At 43.4% G+C, this 17,479-nt stretch overlaps 1 protein-coding gene across 1 annotated transcript in view; it reads left to right on the top strand.

Moving 5' to 3' along the window:
- SPON1 (spondin 1) overlaps nucleotides 1–17,479 on the top strand; it is a 547,762-nt gene that overhangs the window by 510,274 nt on the left and 20,009 nt on the right. The window contains exons 11-12 of the mRNA XM_082269927.1: nucleotides 5,460–5,642; nucleotides 10,137–10,307. Of these exons, the coding sequence (XP_082126053.1) occupies nucleotides 5,460–5,642; nucleotides 10,137–10,307 (354 nt within the window). The remainder of the gene's footprint in view (nucleotides 1–5,459; nucleotides 5,643–10,136; nucleotides 10,308–17,479) is intronic.

The raw sequence follows: 17,479 nt of genomic DNA, 5'->3' as shown, positions 1-17,479 counted from the left end.
TTCCACCTGCTCGCCGTATCTATCAGATGCCAACTATGGGCACAAAAAAATCAACCCTTGCAGGGAGGCACCCAATGCTGCAAGGATTTAAATCATGGGTGTCCAACCTTTTGGCTTCTCTGGGCCACATTGAGTTTAGAGAAATTTTCTCGGGCCGCATATAAAATATATACTATAGTTAAGGTATATAAGTAATAAAACGCTGCCGCGCCCTTCCAGCGCTGCTGCGCCTCCCCCCGGCACTGATTTAACACAACTAGTGGATGATCCCCTCCAGGCAGCCTCTGCCTACAGTTAGTTGGAAGCCGCTGTGGCCGTGCCCCCAACTCGACTTCCTTCCTCCCCAGTAAAAAAAAAAAAATTGTCAGGGGGCAGTAGGTTCCGGGCCGCATGCGGCCCCCGGGCCGCAGGTTGGACATGCCTGATTTTAAATGCTTGTCTTTGCCTAGGGGTAGAATAATAAGATTATAATACTGTCCCTATTCCTCAGTCCAGCAGGGTTGCTCTAGTGGTGGGACCGATCCTGCTAAGCCTCCTCTCTAAGGCGCTCCTGGCACCAGTGGTATGCCTGCTTCCTCCATGTACAATGTAGGATGAATAGCCCTGCATTGTATGTCATGATGGAAGGATTGCCCTCAGCCAAGAGCATCGGGAGGGGGAGAAGGAGAGCCTGCTGTAGTAGGGTTAACGTAAGACGTAATGAGCATTCAACCCTTGTAGTGTGGTAGAAGGCCTACTGCAAGGTTTTTTTTCCTTCGGAGGCTATAAACCTAATCTTTTACAGTTTTATATGTAATGACAGAGTTGCTATAAAGTACACCTATCTTGATGGAAATGTGGGAGCTGTCATTCCTAGTTTCTGTCTAAAATGCACATTTCCTGGCTGTGTCTGGTTCTGTATTTCTCAGACACACACATAGAACAATGATGAAGCAAAAAATGTGAGAGGAGTCTGTATTCCTTAATACACTTGGCCTGGGTCTGTGACTCAAAGTATTAAAGCCAGTTTACATCCCTGTAGCCAAAATGCTTTGCCATGTGACAATTTTACCTCGACGGATTAAATCTGACATGTGGCACAGGTGGTCAAATATGCCAACTGAAGTCAATAGCAGCACACTGCAACCATATATCAAACGCAGGTATGGCAGTTGAAGTGCAATAGATAATAAGCAAGTGCCCTGGCTGCCTTGCGCGTGACCATAGTGGGCTGGCTGGGTCACCCTACACGTAGACTGATCTTTAGGGCAAGATTTCTCCTTTGCCTTACCATGCTCTCCTATGTGAGGGTGATGGCTGGAGACCAGACCCTTTTATCCTCCTGAATGTGCTTGCTTGACCCCCTCCTCCCACAGGTATCCACGGACATCCGCTTTGTCCAGCAGACAAAATTACAAGTTAACTTCTTTACTGCATCGATTTAAGTGGACATTAAACAGTGACGGGTCCAATACCCCAAAACAGTACTCAGTATATATGGGAGGTAGTTGATTGCTGCCTGTTCGTAAACTGCTAATTCCACAGTTCAGTTAAATTGATTGGCATACGCTCTCTTAAGCTGTAATCTACCATGGCTTCCTTCCCGTAGAAGGGGCGGAGAGACCAAGGGGTAAGGTCCCAGCAGTTTTACCTCCAGTAGAATATCGTTAGTGGTAGAATATCATTGTCTCAAATCCTCAAGGATCCTGAGAGGGATCCCCCAAGACTCCCTGCTGTCCCTTAGCAGAGGGGGATAGCAGAAACACAGCAGCCTGATCTTTCTTCTTGCTTTCTAATTCCCAGGGACCGTTGACCCTCTTCCCTCTTTGACTTTAATAGGGGCTCCCAGCCTTCTCCAAGTGGGAGAAGGCACCATTAAGGAGGACCTACTCTGCCCTACCTGCTTACAAGTTCATTGTTAAAATCCCCATTGGGATTGAAAGAAAATTGCATTCACGAGGCAGCAGTATCACCTCCTGTATGTCTGTAAACCAGCTTTAAACAGAGTTGTATAAAGTACTCAAAACCCATACTTGAGTAAAAGTACAAGTGCTCGATCAAAAAGTGACTTGAGTAGAAGTGGAAGTGCTCTATCAAAAAGGGACTTGAGTAGAAGTACTAAAGAATTCAACATTTTTTGTACTTAAGTATTGCAAGTAGTTTTTTAAAAATTTTTGCTACTCAAGTACTGAAAGTAAAAAGTACCAGTAGTTTTGAAAAAAAAAAATGCTACTCAAGTACTGAAAGTAAAAGTACAAGTACTGTGTTATATAGTTATTAAAGAAAGAAGTAAAAAGTTTGAACATCATATTGTTTTTTATTATTTCAAATGCAGCTTTTATTTATACATACAGTAGCATTTATTTTCGTATGCGCTGATAATCAGTGTTGGGGTAGTTACTCAAAAAATGTAACTAGTTACTTCTGTAAATTGTAACGAGATTACTTTACTAGTTACTGCATTTGAAAAGTAACTTCACTACTTATTACTTTACTTTCCTCTTTCTTAATTGACCGTGTAGAAGAAGATACATGACACTCTTTCTGCATAGAGTTTATTGTATAAACACAGGCTTCGGGAAACATGAGAACAAAACCTGAAAAAAACAGAATAAAACATAAAGTGCAACAAAAAGTCATAAACTTCATCCCTCTCTATTCTTCGAAATAACGATCGTATCGCACGGCTTGGGTAACGCAGGAAAGCGCGTTCCTATAGCCTAGTAAAGTAGTGTAGTTACCTCCTATAGCCTAGTAATGTAGTGTAGTTACCAATATTAGTATTGTAACTAGTTACATTACTTAGTTACCAAAAAAAGTAATGTAGTTACTGTAATCAGTTACTTTGTAACTAGTTACCCCCAACACTGCTGATAATACACATGTTTTGAGCTTCATGAAACCTGCCATCTACTGTTCTGGCAGTGGTAATTTTTATAATTGTAACGAGTAACTATGCAGCACAAAAAAAAAATATCGGAGTAGAAGTATTGAAATCATCGAAAAAATGTAGTGAAGTAAAAGTGGAAGTAGGAGAAAAAAATTCTACTCTAGGAAAGTACAGATACCGCCTTTCGGTACTTAAGTACAGTAGTGAAGTAGTTCTACTTAGTTACTATACATCTCTGGCTTTAAACCACCAAAAAACAACATGGTCCACCATGGATCACTTTTCAGCCTGCCACTCATGTCAATGAGTCCTAAGAATTCACCAAGTCCTGATCCTGGATGGAGCCCAAATCGCAGTCTCTGTTAAGCTAACAGAAAGTTCTTCTGCTTGAAAAACCTTCTAGTTCGAGTTCTCCCTATGTGCAGGCGAAACACATCAGCTCCCAGCTGTCAGTACAGGTTTAATGTAATGACATCATCACCATATTCTCCAAACTGTCACCATCAACCATCCAAGGCCAGATGGAGCGAGGATACATACCTGGCGATACTTGTATATGATCCCATTCGTTCTGTTTCAGTAATAATATATTTCAACAAATGTCCCTGTGTTTTGCAAGTTCTACTATAAGCTCTCATATTTTATTTTCCGTATACCTGTTCACAATGCATTATTCTTGTAGTCAGGGGCATTGAATCTGTCTCCCAAAGCCGTACACAAGATAAATGCTCCAATCTAGAAGCAGCACCTTACCAGCGGTGGCCTGTGTTTAATAGTTAAAATAAAACAATTCTGTTGGGAGAGCAGACTCCAGAGCGAGCAGATGACAAGAATTGATTACGATTATGCAAAAGGAACGTTTTGTTTGTCTTAAAACCATACAGACTTTTTTTCTTTTTCTTTTTTTTTTCGCTTGCAATCACTCATCACCGCTGCCACCGCCAAAGAGGGAATAAAAAAAATGAGTTCTTTATTTGTCAGCCGCTGCCCTCAACTGGTCCTCGAAAGAACTGCGAGATTTATGATTAGGGTTCATTCATCAAGCTCGGTAGTGCACACAAAAGGCGGGAAAATGGCACTTGATGGATTTTTGCTTTTTGAGATTTTTTTTTGTGATTTATCAAAACGCATTGTGCAGCTTTTAAAAGGTATTTTACGTTCCCTTCGGAAGATGACACTGACTTAAATTACCACAAAGCATTTGCTATATTTTATCTTCTGCTCTTTGGATTATCTTGCGTCATAAGATGTTCATTCTGCGCCAAAATGTATTTATAGCAGCAGCAGACACAGATTGCAGAGGGTCCCTACCTATACCAAGAAACAACAGAGTCCTCCCTTTTCTTTAACACTTTCTATTAAAAGGTGTCACCAGGATTATATTCCTGCAAAAGCTGCATAAACTGTGGCTTAGGGTCCTCCACATACTATATTCTGATATTGACAGGTAGTAGAACATTTTCGTCCATTGTCAAGGTTTCCAGACCCCTGCCATGCCTGCTAATGGCATATATAGTTACATAGTTAGTCTGGTTGAAAAAAGACACAAGTCTATCCAGTTCAACCAATAAAAGGAAAAAAAAAAAGTACAATCCTATATACACAATCCTATACTCACAGTTGATCCAGAGGAAGGAAAAAACCCCAGCAAAGCATGATCCAATTTGCTCCCTCCTATGTAAATTTGTCCCACTCCTTCTTTTTTAACTGATTTGGCTCCCTCCAAAATTGAACGACTACAAGTCCCAGCATTAACCCCTGAGATCTCATGAGAGGGGGGGTGGGTGAAGGAGAGAGAGAGGGGGGTGGGTGAGGGGGGTGAGAGAGAGGGAGGGTGAGAGAGGGGGTGGGGAGAGAGAGAGGGGGGATGAGAGAGAGAGGGAGGAGGGGTAAGAGAGAGAGAGGGGGGTGAGAGAGAGAGAGGGGGGTGAGAGAGAGGGGGGAATGAGGGAGGTGGCTCTAGCAACCAGTGGCTAATAGAGTCTCAGGTGGAGGGGGGGCGGCTTTTTTTGCTGCCCCCCTGCAAAGTGCCGCCCTAGGCCTGGGCCTTGTTGGCCTAGGCCAAAATACATCACTGTCTATAGCAACCACAGCTTGAATAGAAAAGCCTGTCCCCTTCCAGCAGCAGAATGGTGAAATAGTGATCTCATTACAGAACTCTAAAACACCCTACCGTGTCAGACCTAGAGCTCTGCAATTAGTAAAGCTCATGGCACCCACTCATTGCAGAGCTTTAGCCCTGACTGACAGACCATTGCTTCCACACAGAGTATGAGGGCCCTACTCTGCAGCACTCTGTCAGGGGTCAGGCCTTTCTACCCAGGTTGTGGCTATTTTCTAAAGAAAACAAACTTTAAACCTTGCACACCCTTCATTTGCTCCTGAGTCCTGGACAATGTTTTTAGCTATTTAAAAATGAAGATCAGTTGGGTTTTAACTCCTCTTGTTCTCCTGGGAAATTCCCAGGAGGGAAAAGTCCCAAAGAAATGTGGGTTTCAAGATGCACAAGTTTTGACAATGTAATTTAGAAATGTCAACATTGTGGATATCTGTTTGTTGCTAGACTTTAATATTTCTGTAAATTCTTCAGATGATACACCAGAGACGTGCATCTATTCAAACTGGTCTCCTTGGTCCGCCTGTAGTTCTGCCACATGTGAGAAAGGAAAACGAATGAGACAGCGCATGCTGAAAGCACAGCTAGATCTCAGCGTTCCCTGCCCAGACACGCAGGACTTTGAACCATGCATGGGACCAGGATGCAGCGATGATGGTAAGATACAGAGGTTTGCTTTCTGCATAGAGTTGGCAGACAGGAATGTGATATTGTACATAAAGATGAGGGTAATAAATCCCATATTGTTTTTGTTTTAACGCTACACTTCTATTTGTTCTATAAAATGATTCAATCGTGGTATTTGAGTTATGGGTTAAATCACTTATCTACTTATGGATTAGAGCAGCCATCCTCAACCAGGGTTCTGGGGAACCCTAGGGTTCCTATAAAGCAGGGATATGCAAACTGTGGCCCTCCAGCTGTTGCAAAACTACAAGTCCCATCATGCCTCTGGGTGTCATGCTTGTGGCTGTCAGAGTCTTGCTATGTCTTATGGGACTTTGAAGATCTTCAACATCTGGAGGGCCACCGTTTGCATATCTCTGCTCTAGAGGTTGCTAAGGGTTGCTTGAGCAATGAGCAATTTCTCCCTCAGATAAGTACGTGACAACCACTGACACCAGTGATCTTTTTAGCTATCTGTACGGGGGATTCTTCCCTTAAATGTAAGAAGCAATCTTCCTAATAACCTTCATGCCAATGTACCATAAGCTTTAGATATTGCAATTATTATTGGGTTCCCTGAAAATTATTTTAAGGGTTCAAAGGGTTGAAAAAGGCCGTCTTAGAGAATCGAACAGGAGAATTTCAGCACAATGGTTTGTGTCTCTGCTTCAATTATGTGCCACATGTACTAGCCCATACAGTTTAGTTTCATTCTTCCTGGCATCACCAGCAGTTTTGGCATTGATTACTATAATATTAGCACTTCCCATTGGTTTCATATCTATGCCTTGGCTTTAGGAACCCTTATTAGAGGCTGGTCCCTACACAGAAGGCAATGATCAACTATGAAAAGGAAAGTGCACCTCCATCAAGACATGCCAGATCAAGGCACCCTGGTGACCACCATGTCCTTCTCCTTTTGAAAAGAGATCATGGGCATTATGGATAAAGCCAGGGCCTTTTCTCAGCGGAAACGCAGGGGGAACTCAGTTTTGACACCTCTAGCACTGAATAGGGTACTAGGGCATGCTGGTGGGTTTACTAATGCCAACTGCTGCGGATCTATTGTTGCTGGGGGGGGGGGGGGGCATTTGTTGCTGGGAAGGTCTATTTTGCTGGTGGGGGGTGTGTTTTTGCTGGGGGGATCTTATGTTGCCAGAGGGTTTACTATTGCTGGGAGGGGTCTATTGTTGCTGGCTGCCAGAAGATCCACTGCATTGTTACTGGCAGAGGTTTATTGTTGCTGGGAAGATCTGGTGTTGTTGGTGAGGTATCCTATTGTTGCTAGTGGGGATCTTATGTTGCTAGGGGGTCATTTGTTGCTTGGAGGGATTTACTGTTGAGGGAAGTGTTGGTTGATGCTGGCTGCTGGGTGATATACTGTAGTGTTATTGTAGCACCCTCCTAGGAAGGTGCTAGGGAAAAGCATCTATTTGCTTCTCCTGCCTATCAGGGGAGCCTGATCTGTTAGTTTGCCACTCACATGTTTCCATGTGTGATTCACTGGGTCTGAGGGAGTGTCCCCACTGTATCCAATAAGGGAGCTTGTTGGACAGTGGAGGAAACCTAGCCAGTGAGACATGATGTTTTATGGCAGTCCCAGTGGGAGGGCATTCCTGCAATGCATCCTGGGATTGACCATAAAAAAGGAGGGGACATGTGGCAGGAGTCTTTGGCGGGAAGCAGAGTCCCAGGAGGAGGTGGACAGCTGCCTCTCCTCCTGCAGTGTGTGAGGAAGGTGGTCTTAGGTGGTCGACCTAGTGAACCAGGTGTGGAGCTGAGCTGCAGAGGATCCCGAGTGCTGACGGTGGAGCTGCTGGCAGAGTCTCTTGAGAAAAACAGTGTCCATGAGTACAGAGGGACCTGCCAAAGGGTCTGGCCCAGGAAGGGGGGCCACTCCAGAGAAGTCAGGGGGATCAAGGCGCCAGCTCACACAGGAAGTGAAACAGTAAAGGGGGTGCTGTGTAGTTGACCCTGAAGAATAGGAACAAAGGGGGTGCCAGGAAGGGCCCTGAAGATTGTTCTGCAGTACAGTACAGTTTACCTCAGACAGTTCATTTCTTGCTACATCACTGCTACTGACAAGGCGAAGCAGTGGTCTAGCCACACTCAGCATTATTCAGTCGTCCCAGCTAATTGTGCTTAGTTATATAAGTTTGAATATCTCACTCATTCCCTTCTCCCATCCAAATTCTAGATAAAAACACCAAAACCAAAGCTCCTAGACTGTTTCCTGACTGAGCCAAAATCACTTGGAAAATGTTGAACTGTTGTGCATTTCCTAATGGTAACCCAGGGGAACCCGTAACCAGCAGCTCCCAAGGGAGTAGTGCTACATTATATTAGGGTTTACCGTTGCTGGAGGATCTACTGTTGTTGGGATATAATTTGTTGCTGTGGGTCTATTGTTGCTGTGGGGATCTATTGTTGCTGGCTGCACAGAATCATGCTCAGAGGTGGCTTAGGGGTGGAGACAAGAGGTGACTGGGAAGGGGAAATACCTGCACTTGTTCTCTGAGAAAAAAAAAGCCCTGGCTAAAGCTATCTATAGACATCAAGCTGAACACAGATTTTATAATCAGTTTGTACAATCTAATTTAGTACAATGGCCTGCTTGATGCAAATTAAATGATTTGTATAGCTAGGCCCACACATTAAAGGAGATTGTACAGAGATTATACAAACTCCAATGTGCAATACAGTAAAACTATATCAGTGTGGGACACAGAAGAGGCTTTTCTGGCTAATAGAGATATCAGCAGGCATTTGTGGATGTAACTAGTTCACTTTAAAATGGAAAAGTAGACACGCTAAAAGATTATTTGGGGGGAAATGGAAAAAAGAACAAATATGCTCATTTCTTCAGATTGAGGTTTTATGTCTGTAAAGGCTCTCGGAAGACCCTAGCGCTAGATGATTATTCCTGAACAGGTGGCCACCAATACACCCCCAGGCAGTGGCCCGGGGCTCCCAGTTGCTACTGCCGTGAACCAGAATTTATCCCAACGCCATCTTGGTATTCCCTGTCGACCGCAAGTCTGCCAGGCAGGTATTGTGGGCCTCCCTTTCCAGATGGATGTGTCGATGGGGGTGGTGCCCGGCAGACTTGCGGTCGACAGGGAGTACCAAGATGGCCTTGGGATAACTTCTGGCTCACGGTAGTAGCAACTGGGAGCCCCGGGCCACTGCCTGGGGGTGTATTGGTGGCCACCTGTTCAGGAATAAAGCCTCTCCCATCACTTAGAGCCAGTCAGGGATGTGTGCTGCACAGATTTACGTGAATGATATATATAGCAAACAATCAGAATGAAAAAAAAACTGACGCCTGATTGCCAAGAAACAGGGCTTCGGGACTCTGTATATTTTGGATGGTCCAGATTGGATTGAGAGCCATCTTACATGTTCATTACTAGTGGGATCTGGTAAGCGAGTTTCCTTTGGGGAGATTCACACGCGGTGAGGCAGTGGTGTATTTTGGTTTTGTGCTGCCCTAGGCAAGACTAAAACTGGGCGCCCCCCCCCCCCCCCCCATCCTATGTAAATTTGCCCCACTCCCTTTTTAACGGAGGTGACTCCCTTAACAATTGAAGGACTAAAAGTCCCAGCATGAACTCCTGGGATCTCACGAGAGGGGGGATGGGTGAGGTAGAGAGAGAGGGGGGCGGGTGAGAGGAGATGAGAGGAGGGATGAGAGAAAGGGGGGGAGGAGGGGATGAGAGAGAGAGGGGAGATAAGAGAGGGGGGGTGAGAGAGATGAGAGAGAGAGGGGGATGAGAGAGCGAGGGGAGGATGAGAGAGAGAAAGAGTGAGAGGGGGTTAAGTGAGAGAGAGGGATGGTTGAGAGAGACAGGGATGGTTGAGAGAGAGAGGGGGGTGAGAGAGAGAGGGGGGGGGATGAGCGAGGGGGCTCTAGCAACCAGGAGCCAATAGAGTCTAAGGTGGAGGGGGGGGTGGCTTTTTTTGCTGCCCCCTGCAAAGTGCCGCCCTAGGCCTGGGCCTTGTTGGCCTAGGCCAAAATACAGCACTGCGGTGAGGTGAAGGGATACAGTGGTGATTTCCTGTTCCATTCCTATGCCACATTCCTCACTGGGGTCCCACAAGAGCTTTCTTCCATTGAAGGACTTTTTCATTATTGGACTTTATATATCTGCTTTTATATATGAAGTTTTAGGGATAATCAATTTGATTTTGATTTTACTATAAGATTAGCGCTGCTTATGTATATTAACTAGGCTTGTTCTATTGATGTACATCTGTGTTTATATTGTATTTATTTAGGCGGCAGCTTGTTACATTTATATTGCTACATTGCATGACAGTGTGCACTACAATTTTGGAGTACAGAGCGCTGGGTGATTGGGATTTAAATTTTTGTTTGTTTCTCGGTCCTTGTTTTTTGCTAGATGATTACTTTTTTCCTTTTTACTGAAAGGTAGTTCCAGATTGGGAGTCCATCAATATATGTCCATATTTGTTTGCTTTCAGATGCATCAACATGCATGATGTCAGAATGGATCATGTGGTCGCCCTGCAGTGCCTCTTGCGGAATGGGAATGCGATCTAGAGAAAGATACGTAAAGCAATTCCCGGAAGATGGTTCCATGTGCAAAGTACCAACTGAAGAAACTGAGAAATGTATTGTCAATGAGGAGTGTGGTGAGTAGACTCTACCTCCATACTGTATGCTGCTTTCAATGGAGGACAGGAAGTAAGAAACACCCCCCCCCCCCCCCCAGCGGGGTCACAGACAGAAATACAAATTTGACAGTGATTTTAACTCTTCAACACTCTGTCCAAAGCTAAAAGGAAAATCAATTTTCTGGTTCTTGGCTTTATACACATTTTCTTCATGCTTGATTCTGGCATTGGTTCATTGGTTGAACCAGATGGACTTGTGTCTTTTTTCAACCTGACTAACTACTGTGTTTCCCAGAAAGTAAGCCCTACCCCGAAAATAAGACCTAGTCTGATTATCGAGGAGGACTGCAATATAAGCCCTACCCCGAAAATAAGCCCTAGTTGAAATCCTTGTAAAATCATGTAATCTGTGCTGTAAAAGTATTATATAGTGTCCAGTCCTACTCCTCCCGGCTGTATGTAACATGATAATACATTATTTACAGCCCCGCTGGGCGCTTGTGTGACCCGCCAGAGCTCTCCTCCTCCTTCCGGCTGATGTCAATGGCCCCTCCCCATGCAGTGCTCAGAGAAGGGTTGACGTCAGCAGGGAACCCAGTATCTTCCTCGGCAGTGCTCGGAGCGGGAAAGAAGAGCTCTGGCGGGTCATGCGAGCGCCCAGCAATGCTATAAATAAGGTATATCAACAAGCAAAATTTAGGAAAAGGTGGGACTTTCAAAAGGGCCAATGTGAAAGGGATGGTCACAGATAGAGCCACAATATTTTTATATAAAAGACGTATTTATTATATCACAAAGGTAAAAGAAAAAACTTTACATATAAACATATGATAAAAATATTTGTAGAAACATGCTCCCTGTGGGAACGCTGATACAGTGGTACTAAGTGGGTAACAGTTGTCTCTGTTGAGCACAGTCCAGAGGTTCCCAGTAAGCCGACGCGTTTCGCACTAAGGCTTCCTCTCGGCCAAAGAACCCATAAAGACCGTAATTCTACAAAAAATACATACAAAAATGCATTGTAACAGCTGTATACACATTGTGTCTCGTATAGTATATCATGTGTAGAAAACAGTATCATATATTGTACAAAAAAATTGTTACTAACCCCATGAAGTCAGGGACAATGCATTACATGTCCCAGGGCAGGTGTCGAGCGTCAGGCGTAATCCACTTACAGAGCAGATTAAATGATTTTACAAGGACTTTACCTAGAGTTTATTTTGGAGATTACAGGGATGTTGACTCCTTTGCTGACAAGGAGGGAGAGTGGGAAAGAAGACAGGGGACAAATAAGACATCCCCCAAAAATAAGCCCTAATGCATTTTTTGTACCTAAAATTAAAATAAGACCTGGGCTTATTTCCAGGGAAACGCGGTATGTAAAACTTTTTGTATCTGTATCAAGGACGGGCTTTTATCACTTTTATCTTAAAAATATGGACTTTAATACTATAATATTGAGCCATCTCATTGTGCAAATTTAATACCAAAAGAAGTCTTAAATATGATGTGCATCAAATTCAAAAGCATCTTACCCACCGGATATAAAACATACCATTCTTATATTGCAGCATAATTAGTGTAAAGTGCTGCTCTGTGCACCCAACATGTTTCTCCACATTTCATGGCTCCTTTAGAGGATAAAGTGCATAGCATGTTGGCAGCACGGGGGAAGCGCATGCGGTCAATTTAATTTTTGTTTTTTAAGTATTAGCATGATGGTATTGCTTTGATGTGTGAGTTAACACCCCTCATGGCCAGAGGCAAAACCACTGTACCAGGCTCCACACCAGAAGCATAACATTTTCTGCTAGTTACACTTGTCCCAGCACTGACTACAGAGTCATTTTAAGGAAAATAACATTGAATACTAATTTTCCCAAAACCAGTTCTTTTACACACATTAACTTTACACTTTATTTGCTTCAGCTCCAAGACGTGTAGGAAAGCTGCTATATACCTTACAAGGCTCTGCACACCCATGGTCCAGGCCACGTACCTAGGAGGATTCTGCTACACAGCGGGCCCTAATACAGGGACCTTGCCATTAGAAGGGTAGACCATACAGCCTCCAATCCACCCCTCCGACAGAACCTCCATCACTGGCCACCACCACCTCCTCCTCGGCTGCTGCTCCTCCTTCCTTTTACTTGTAACTCTCCATTACCCATAATAAGGTTTGCAGAAAATCAGACCACATGATTCACTTGACCAGCAACTTATTTTACTGAATAAAATGTTTTAACATACAGTTTCTCTTTATCCCCAGATTCCAGTTTTTCTCTCATTCTGGGCAATACAGCAGGGTACAATAAGACAATATTGCCCTTTTAAATACTAGGCTGAACTTGGGCTTTGTGGTACTTTGGTTGTGCTGTTGTGCTCATACCTTCCTTTAGCTGGTAATAGTTCCCACCCAATGGAAATATGGCTCGCTATACAGTTTCAGCGTCCAGCCAAGGGGCAACCCCGTCTTAGGTGCAACTCCACATTTCCTCATGTATGGTTCTTCACACTCCCTTGACCATTTTTCTCCACTGCCCAACCCCTTCCTGCTATCTATATATCCCTGCTAAAGGAAGCTCCACGGGCCAAATGGCAGACACAGCACATTAACCCCTGAGTCACTGAACATTAACCCTATAAATGAGGATCACAGTAACATTTTAGGCACCTGCCTACTTCGCGTACTGCGCAAAACTGAACATCAAAATATACATGTAACGGAACCGCCGACCCACAGTGTACTTGTGGTCTTCCGTCAGTATACGGCTTCCTTGCAGTCATGAACAGAGATATCAAATCCTAGCCGCCCCCATACAAAGCTAGCCAACAACTTATCTTGTACAAGTTAAGGAACCTTCTCCTTTATTGAACAGTTTCACACACCAATTTATATACACATGAGCACATCCCCTCCTGATCAAATTACCACACACGAGTCAGGGGTTGCCTGATCACATTATCATATGCAGATGAAATTGTATACAGAAATAGAATTAACATATCTAAAGAACAACCAACACAAACAGTATATTTCCACTCAGCAACTAATAGATGACAGTAATTCAATCAACCTGAGCCAATTAAGTAGCAGGCGGCCGTCCTCGAGCTCCTGCAATACAATACACAAACAATATATGTAAATACAGAACCTATTGTAGATAAGTCTGGGAAGATTGCAGGGAGGGCTCAAGCTGCCTAGGTGGGCCGAGCATCTTCCCACTGTCCCCACACACCACAAACGATAGCCTGCCACCACCCAACAGTTTGTCCGCAGACTGGTCTGCTGGGCCACCACACACACACGCAGATCTCCGTCTGATTTACAATCTGCATGCAATCTGCCAACACACAGTGCAATTGCATACAGATTGGCATGTAGCTTAGACCAAGCAATTAGGCACTAAAATGCAACAATCTCTCCAGAGATATGAGTCCTAGCTTAGTACACAGAAGTCACTTATTAATTTTATAATTTATTATCCCGAAAGTGGGCAGTGCATAAGAAATATATACAAAGCAAAAGGAGTTACAAAAAATGCAAAAAAAGATAAAAACACACACAATTGGCAATTTGCTATGAAAATAAAAAGGAATAAAAACAGAAATAAACTTTACCGAAGCATATCCCTTGGTAGAAGCATACCGGAAACCATGTGGGGACTCCCCAGTTTAGAACTGGCTTCATGGAAGAACAATGAACATATCTCAGGTTTCCCAATTTATTGGAATATGCATGTGGGCTGGACTTTAGCCCTTGACCAATCAACCCCAGGGGGGTGTCCCCATCTCAGCCCACACAATGTTTTGTGTTCTGAACTGACCAAATTTGAGTTAAATTGACCCAGAAAGGCGCGGACCGCTGAGTCAGGTATAGGAATTCTGACACCAGCGCATCGGTCTGATTCCGACAGTACCAAACACTGCTTGCCTGCCGCAATCAGGCGCCATATAACGGTTTTGTGCAATTCTCTAGGATTCCACACTCGCTACAATTACAGATTTACACGTGAACCATAAGAAGGAATTATTTTCATCTCTCTGCCAATAATATTTTAACTTTTATGAGAAATGAACTACATTCCTTTGATCTGATGATACCAATCAGAGCTTGCAGACTATTTGGAGCCTATTGTCGCCCCCTGCGGATCTCCGCAGCCGAGGTGACCAGCAGTCCTCTTTGAAGCTCCAGGAAGGTGACAATTCCTGTCCATTTGTACGGGAGACTTTATTGGCATGTACAGTGCCTTGTGAAAGTATTCGGCCCCCTTGAACTTTGCGACCTTTTGCCACATTTCAGGCTTCAAACATAAAGATATAAAACTGTAATTTTTTTTGAAGAATCAACAAGTGGGACACAATCATGAAGTGGATCGAAATTTATTGGATATTTCAAACTTTTTTAACAAATAAAAAACTGAAAAATTGGGCGTGCAAAATTATTCAGCCCCCTTAAGTTAATACTTTGTAGCGCCACCTTTTGCTGCGATTACAGCTGTAAGTCGCTTGGGGCATGTCTCTATCAGTTTTGCACATCGAGAGACTGAAATTTTTGCCCATTCCTCCTTGCAAAACAGCTCGAGCTCGGTGAGGTTGGATGGAGAGCGTTTGTGAACAGCAGTTTTCAGTTCTTTCCACAGATTCTCGATTGGATTCAGGTCTGGACTTTGACTTGGCCATTCTAACACCTGGATATGTTTATTTGTGAACCATTCCATTGTAGATTTTGCTTTATGTTTTGGATCATTGTCTTGTTGGAAGACAAATCTCCGTCCCAGTCTCGGGTCTTTTGCAGACTCCATCAGGTTTTCTTCCAGAATGGTCCTGTATTTGGCTCCATCCATCTTCCCATCAATTTTAACCATCTTCCCTTTTCCTGCTGAAGAAAAGCAGGCCCAAACCATGATGCTGCCACCACCATGTTTGACAGTGGGGATGGTGTGTTCAGGGTGATGAGCTGTGTTGCTTCTACGCCAAACATAACGTTTTGCATTGTTGCCAAAAAGTTTGATTTTGGTTTCATCTGACCAGAGCACCTTCTTCCACATTATAAATCAAATGCAGGAAAAATTTCTGCGCTAATGGAGTGAAAAAAAATTGATAATAAATATCAGCAGCCAACACAAAATCAACCAACAATGACTCAAATAAATATAAAACCATAAAGTGTAGCGCTAAAGACAGTAAAAGATCACCACAAAAATGATAAATAGTGTCCAAATGAATGGAAAAAATTATTATTGATCACAATAGTGTAGATTTAAAAAGGGGGAAAAAAGTGTCCAATTATTAAAGTCCCAAAGAAAGATTGATCTGAAATCAAATCCTAGATCATGCGAGATAATCCAAAAAGGAGGGTATCTTCCCGTGACACCAAGTGTAAGTGGAGGAAAGGGCACACCTCAGTGATGAAATAAATGCAGCAGCTTACCAGATTTCCATGGCTGATCAACTTAATGACTCAGCCTCTCCCAGCTATTTGATCAGGGCCACTGAAGATCTGATGTTACGTGAATGCTTTATTCAAAGGTGGACCACTTCTCAGGAATCATGGAGGGATCAGAGCAGGGAAGGAGCACTTCTCAAAATTTCTCATCGATCATAAAAATGAAATGTGAAAAGAAAAAGAAAGCGAGGCCCATAGCGTGATCCCGTTTAAAAATAGCAATCTTGTTTAATAAAAAAGGTACTCACAATATGACGTATGTTTCCAAGCATGTATACAATAATAGTACAAGGGATGGACATGCGGCGTCCCACAGGCTGTCCCAGGTACCAAGGTAGTAAAGGCCGGCAAAAGGTTCAAGGGGCGTGTGGACGTTGCGTCTGGAGTCGCCAACGTTTCGTCTCAATAGACTTCGTCTGGGCGTGACCCCAGACGCAACTCACACGCCTAAATACCCCCATGTTTTAATTTACTGGCCGTGAGGTCTGCCGCAGAACGTCCGCCATTGGTCATGGCGACGAGCATCTCCCAATCCTCAATAGGTGGAATCGATGCTCGTCAGCCAATCCGACATCGGTAAATCTCTCAATGGTTGTGGCGACGAGCGTCAACCAATCCGCGACGAGCGGATGAGACGCCCGTCTACCAATCCGGTGTCAGCGGAAGTGACGCTCGTCACCCCCGGCGGAAGTGATGCGTCACCCATCAGCCAATCAAAGATCGGCGGAAGTGACGCCTGTCTCCTCCGGCGGGGTGCCATGGTAACGGACATACAACGGAGGCCGAACGACCAGGAAGTAGAGAAAAAATACACCTTATCGCTCCTACATATAAAGAAACAGATTCCATTTAAAAGCCAAAGCATTCCCGCAGCTGTATAACTCTCTTAGCCTGGGGCCACATTAATGCGATAATGGGATTAATGCGATAATGTACAGAACGGAGGGGTCCGCACAATGGTGGTTCATGAGAGGTCACAGCGGCGGGATAGCTAAGGAATACAAAAAAAAATATAAGTAACAACAATAAATTAAATTATTCTCATATTAGATCTCATATCCGATAATAATTGATTATAATGAGATAGAGGGATAATGCGTCTATTTACATCTAGCTGTAAAAGATGCCATCTAGTGGCCAAAAAAAGAGTGTGACATTTAAACACCCAGACATAGACTAAATACTTGTGATCAAAATAATATAAAATTCACAAAAATATATATAAAGGAATGAACCTTGTAAAAAATAATTTGAATTAAAAAATAGGTGATAATGAATTAACTAAAGTGAGATATAAAAAAGATCAGTGACAATCACACACAAAAAAGGCCTTATAAAGTGCTACGTGGAGAGTGGCCAGTGATGGCCTACTTATATCAAGTGCAAATGTGCCGAAAAAATAAATACAGCTAGATGTATGTCACTATATTAGTGACATATAGACGTAAGATCACAAAAATCAAATAACAAGAAACCTATTTATACATTTAAATATGAAGAAATTTACACATAAAAAATAAAAAATTAAAAAGATAAAATGTGTTAAAAGTCAGCTATTGTTGATAAAAGCATTTACATCCCATTCCACATTCAACCCATAGGGCGTATAAGTTTTGAGGATATAGATCCAGCGAGTCTCCATTTTTGATATCTCTCGCCTAGTATTGGATCCTCTCCAATGAGGTAGAAACTTGTCTATCCCTATAAATAGTGTATTTTTAGGGTTGTTGTGGTGACA

Source organism: Pelophylax lessonae, assembly GCF_965119305.1.
Source record: "Pelophylax lessonae genome assembly, chromosome: 10".
In the NCBI taxonomy this organism is placed as follows: Eukaryota; Metazoa; Chordata; class Amphibia; order Anura; family Ranidae; genus Pelophylax; species Pelophylax lessonae.
Note: the sequence above shows the minus strand (reverse complement) of the source record. Positions and strands in the feature narration are given on the sequence as shown.